Below are 5978 nucleotides of genomic sequence, written 5' to 3' on the forward strand. Positions count from 1 at the left end.
CTTTGGAATGGGAACAAATATAGATCTCTTCCAGTCAGTTGGCCAAGTGGTTGTTCTCCAGATTTCTTGGCACAACTTGGTGAGCACGTCCAGGGCAACATCTGTTATCTGAAATACTTCAATTGGTATACCATCTTACCTTCACATATTTCAGCTTTAGGGCACATCATTAAAATAAAAAATTATTTTCAAAGGCCCAAAGAGATAATTTTGTAATAAACAAGTGGAACCCTTTCTAATTGGACATACTATACCTAATAATCTTTTCCTTTTATAATATTTACAAATTATATTGTGTTTTATTTTCCCACTTCATATTATTTTACACAGGATTCCCACAAATTAACATAGTATATGTACTTGCTGTTTTTAATGGCACGCAAGTATTTCATCATGTTCCTCTATTGATGCCTTGGGTTTGGTCTAAGTATATTCCGCAATTCTTTATATATACTATTGCTTTGGAGGTTTTTTAGTTTTGTTTCCACTTGAAGTTACTTCTTTGGAATATGTGCCAAGGTGGGAATTTCTAGGTTCATAGACAGAAATAATTTGACAGTTTTAAATATTGTTCATGAAGGAAAAGGGATCTACTTTTTTAGAATTACTAGCAACATTTAACTTACCCACTTCCTTAAACTACTCCATGTTAGGTCACTATGAACTCTTTACCTATAAATTTCAGGGTCGTGAGTCCAGAACGAAGGCTGCATAGTGGAGTGGACCTGGGGGGAGGGATTGTAAAACAATGAAAGAATTTTTCCTTTACTTTTCAAAGAGAAGAGTGTACTTGAGGGGAGGGGTGGGCAGGGAGAAAAGTGCAACAATGAATGAATGGAAATACAAAGTTTCTGTAAATTTTCATTAAAATTAATAATAATAATAAAATGCATAACCAAAAAAGTACAAAAAAATGTCAGGGTCATATGCATTTATGTATTTATCCCACTTGCAAGAGATTGAAGAAGTTCTTTTTCATCCTGCAAGCATTCACTCAACATAAGAAATTTTTTGAGTGCAGGGAAAAAGGCATCAACCACGTATTTGGATACAAATATTTTAAAAAAAACAGTGTTATTGAGCTGATTCAGACTCACAGCAACTCTGTAGGACAGAGCAGAACTGTGACAGGCTTCCTGAGTATAGGAATCTTTACAGAAGAAAACTGATGCATCTTTGTCCCACAGAGCATCTGGTAGGTTTGAATTATCAACTTTTGACAAATTCCTAAGTCACAGTGCCACCAGAGCTCCTGTGATGTGTGTAGAGATTGATAAAATACCACCCATGAGTTCCAGGCACTTACACCGCAGTGGGGGCCCCAACCACCAGCATAAAATATAGACTTCATTTTATGCAAATCTAATCATTGATTATGCAAAGGCGTTTGACTGTGTGGATCATAACAAACTGTGGCCGACTCTGAGAAAAATGGGAATCCCAGAACATTTAATCATGCTAATGCGAAACCTATACTTGGACCAAGAGGCAGTAGTCAGAACAGAGCAGGGTAACACTGCATAGTTAAAAAGTGGGAAAGGTGTACACTAGGGATGTGTCCTATCTCCATACCTTTCCAACCTGTATGCAGAGCAGATTATCCAGGAGGCTGGGCTCTATGAGGAGAATTGTGGCATCAGGATAGGTGGAAGATCTATTAACAATCTACATTATGCAGATGACACAACCCTGCTTGCTGAAACTGAGGAGGACCACATGCACTTGTTGCAGAGGGTCAAGGACTGCAGCCTTCAGTATGGACTGAGGCTCAATGTCAAGAAGACAAAGATTCTCACCACTGGACCAATTGGCAGCGTCAGGATGGATGGCAAAGAGATTGAGATTGTTCACAGCTTCGGTTTGCTCGGCTTCACAGACAACACTCTTGGCACCAGCAGTCAGGAAATCAAAAAGTGTATTGCGATGGGAAAGTCTGGGTTTAAGGAGCTCTCTAAAGTACTCAAGAGCAACGGTGTCTCTCTGGAGACTAAGGTGTGCCTGATACAGGCCATGGTCTTTGCAATCACTTGTTATGCATCAGAGAGTTGGACAATGACTAGGGAGGACAGAAGGAGAATTGATGCCTTTGAGCTGTGGTGCTGGAGAAGAGTACTGAATGTACCATGGACTGCCAAGAAAACAAACAGATTCATCCTGGAAAGGATTAAACCAAGCAACTCCTTGGAGGCAAGGATTCTGGGGCTTCGTCTGACATAATTTGGACATGCTGCAAGGAGGGACAGGTCCTTGGAGAGGGACATCATGCTTGGGAGGGTGGAGGGACAGCACAAGAGGGGAAGACCCTCTATGAGATGGATTGATTCAAAGACTGGGGTAATTGGGATGGGTGTGTCAGAGGCAGTGCGATTGGCACAGGATAGAGCAGGGTTTAGGGCTGTTGTACATAGGGTCGCTATAAGTCACAAACGACTCGACGGCACATAACAACAACAAATAAATTTTCTTTCTTCTTGGCTCTTCTCTTCACCAGTGAGATTTGACATAGCTGTTTATAAACCAACAAATAATTTTGAAAGCATTCCTGTGACATTGCGAGTCTCAAAAAGTCGACTGTTCGTGAGTGCTGAAAACAGAGATGAACCAGTACTGCTGAAGGTCAGTTGTCCACTGCCTCAAACCTGTCCTCACTGACAACATACATATTTGTAAATGGTCCCAATAACCAAAACCCCTAGCCAGAAAAGGCTGTCCTCTTCCTTTCTTTACACAATTTCCACTTGTTCAACCCTTCTCTCTACTTCTTACCTATCCCCAGATGCAACCCTAAACAAGATCTGTGAGACAGTAAAATGAAAGTAGACTAGTCAATCAGAGATACATCACATTCTCCCTTCCTTTGCTGGGATTCCCTACCCAATTCCGCGTATTCCCTTCTAGTCCATAGGAACCCATTTATTCTGTTTTTATTGATGCCTACTAATTAGACTATCTGGTACAGGGCATGGAGGACAAGAAGTCCACTTCCACGTAAGCCAACAGAGATCTAAGAAGATAAACCACTTACCAATGGATATGTAGCAAAAATGAGGCACCAAGACTCAACCATGGTCATCTGACTTGAGCGTCCAGTCTTTTTTATCGTCACTAATACTGTACTTCATCACAGTCCATCCCCACAACTACAGCTTCCTTCTTCCAACACAGGCACGGATACACACCCACTACTGCCTTAGATGCTTTCACCACTTCAGCGAGTTAGGACTTTTAGAGATGCATTTATTTCTTTTCTTGAATCAGGTAAAATAATGTCTGCTAAAAATGGAAGTAGCTTCTTTCACAAATTCGTTCAGCAAACTTTATCCACAGAGACAGGTATAGTGCTAATAATCATAGTAAGCTAACAGTCCCTCGTCTTCTAGAAATTAAAGTTCTCTGGGGCAAAGACAATGGAAAACCAGCAAAAAGTACAAAATCCTGTTTAGAAAATTAGTACGGTCTTGAGACACAGGGGAAAGATGAGTGCCGCTAAGGCAGGAGCAGAGCTCTCAGAAGGATGAAAGCTGCTGACGGGCAGGAAGGAACACACCAGACAAGGGGGCACAAAGGAAACTTAAAGAAGTTTCAGGCCAGCTTCAAAAGTGGAGCTGGGTGTTTTGAGGAGGAAGAAACTTAAACAGAGGCTGGTGTTTGCAGGGCCAGGCATTTGGGTTTCGTTTGAGGCACCACAAAAAGATATGAAAAGGTCCTGGATAGGACCATGTGATGACCTTTCTTTTATGGTCTGAAATGGGAGACTAGATTGGAGCAAGGGAAAGAAAGCAAGCAAGGAGCCAATTCAGAGGCTGTAGCACTAGTCAAGAGGCTGGGAGAGAAAGGAAGGGGTGAAGAAGTAGACAGAATTTTATTTTAGAGACAGAACCAGCAGGAGAAAGAGGGAATCCATTTTGGAGATAGGAAAAGCTAAGAAAGAAAAAGCTTAGGGGTACAAAACCTTACTTGTCATTACAAACTCCAGCAAGATCACAAAAGGATATATATTTGTCCTAGAGCTCTGTTGGTCCAGTGGGTAGGGAGCTGCACTGCTAACCCAAATGTGGTGCCTTTCTGGTGGTTCGAATCCACCAGCAGCACCATGGGAAACGGGTCTTCTTCTCCTACACGATTTACAGCTTCTGAACATCCACGAGAGGGCCAGCTATGAATCAGCTCCAACTTGACAGCAATGAATTTTTTAGTTGAATTAGAATTTAAAAAAGTTTGGCGTCACTAGCACTGGTGTCATTTAGTGCAGTAACTCATGATGTTGCACAAACACACACCCAGGGACCTCTTCCCCTAGGACTATGCCTATGTGTATGTTGAGGACAAAAGTAAGCATGTTTCACCCCTGCATGCCAGGATATAGTTGAGACACTAGTTTCACTGGCAATCCAAAAACCAATATGGATTTCTTTTCTGTCAACTAAGAAAAACAACTATGATAGACTAGGCCATACATCTAAGAAACATGTAGAAAATGTTTGTTGGATGAGCAAATGGATGAAGGGTCTATATTATCATATTATAAAATCACAGTCCTTAGAGTGCTCTGTTTCTCCCAAAGGCCAAATTCCGAAGGACTGAGCTCCAGTTCTTTTTACCTGGTGTTTTCCTGTTTCCTATCAGAGCTCTGTTCTCCTCCTCACAGGAGTTGCCTGAGACACCCAAGGTCATCACAAACAAGACGAACCTCATCTTCTTGTGGGAAAACTATGGCACTATGTACTACTTCAGATCGCTCGCATATCCAGATTTGTACCTTGCCACAAAAGAGGACGATTGGGTGCACCTGGCACAGGGGGAGCCCTCTATCATTGACTTCAGAATATGGGAAGACTAAACCACAGCCTGCACCCTGGGAAGTGGTGGCAGCCATATGTACCATGTACATGCATCCTTACACTAACCATTTGCTGAGCATGTGCTCAGGTTTTGTAATTCCGAGTGAATGTTTATCCTTTTTTTAAGAGAGGCAGCAAAGCCTAATGACACTAATAATAACAGATAACATTGTTTGTTATTTAAAGAACACCCTGCACTTCTGAAAGTACCAATCATTTTAATTATTATTCTTCACATTAATTTTGGGAGGACCAGGGTTACTGACCATGACTATAAAAAAAGACTCTACCCATAATACTGATGGGTTAACTGAGGCATAAAAAAACTGGAAAATACACATGTAGGTAGTTGGAATGAAAAACTGTACATCCCAGAGTTCATTCCAACCGTTTGCCTACTTTTTGCCTAAGGTTAAGACGGGCCTGTAACCAAACTTATGTTTCAAGGACCTGGGTGATATAATCAAAACAAGGGGGATAATATCTCATCAGTTTTTTATGCCAGTCAGAGGGATCATTTTTGGTAAAATACTTCTTGAGGATGAGCCTCAAGAAGAAAGGAAAATGCATAATGTTAGTTTAAATTATTATTTCTATATTTAAGCACAGATGTATGTGTATTTATAAGAATACTTAAGATTATTATAATAACACTCTATTTTGCAGTTCCTTGTCAGAGTCAAGGCCAGGCTGCCTCAATCACAGGCCCACAGCTGAGTGAACTCCTTATGTTAGAGCATTTTGAGTCCTGGTTTTTCACAGCAGGAAAAAGTCTACATCCTAGTACTTGATGGCTCATTGAATAATACTAATAAATGTAAATTAATTAGTTTTTGTTTCCTCTTTTAATTTAATCAACCCATTCACTCTTGGCACTTAAGCATTCTCTTCAGCACTTAAGCATACTTTGATCCTTTTGGGCCTTTCAATTCTTACTACAATCAAGTCCTACTGTTAAAAATGGGAAGAACTCACCACAACAAAATAAAGGTAAATAATCCAATTGAAAAATGGGCACAGGATATGAAAAGACACTTCACCAAAAAAGACATTCAGATGGCCAACAAGCACATGAAGAAATGTTCAAAATCCCTAGCTCTAAGAGAGATGCAAATCAAAACAACTATGAGATATCAT

At 40.6% G+C, this 5978-nt stretch overlaps 1 protein-coding gene across 1 annotated transcript in view; it reads left to right on the forward strand.

The window, feature by feature from the left end:
* LOC102870686 (interleukin-1 alpha-like) overlaps nucleotides 1-4840 on the forward strand; it is a 24513-nt gene extending 19673 nt beyond the window's left edge. Inside the window, exons 4-5 of the mRNA XM_006903140.1 lie at nucleotides 2492-2616; nucleotides 4649-4840. Of these exons, the coding sequence (XP_006903202.1) occupies nucleotides 2492-2616; nucleotides 4649-4840 (317 nt within the window). The remainder of the gene's footprint in view (nucleotides 1-2491; nucleotides 2617-4648) is intronic.
* The last annotated feature ends 1138 nt before the right edge of the window (nucleotides 4841-5978 follow it).

This window comes from Elephantulus edwardii, unplaced genomic scaffold (assembly GCF_000299155.1).
Source record: "Elephantulus edwardii isolate Elephantulus edwardi_28Jun2011 unplaced genomic scaffold, EleEdw1.0 scaffold00519, whole genome shotgun sequence".
In the NCBI taxonomy this organism is placed as follows: Eukaryota; Metazoa; Chordata; class Mammalia; order Macroscelidea; family Macroscelididae; genus Elephantulus; species Elephantulus edwardii.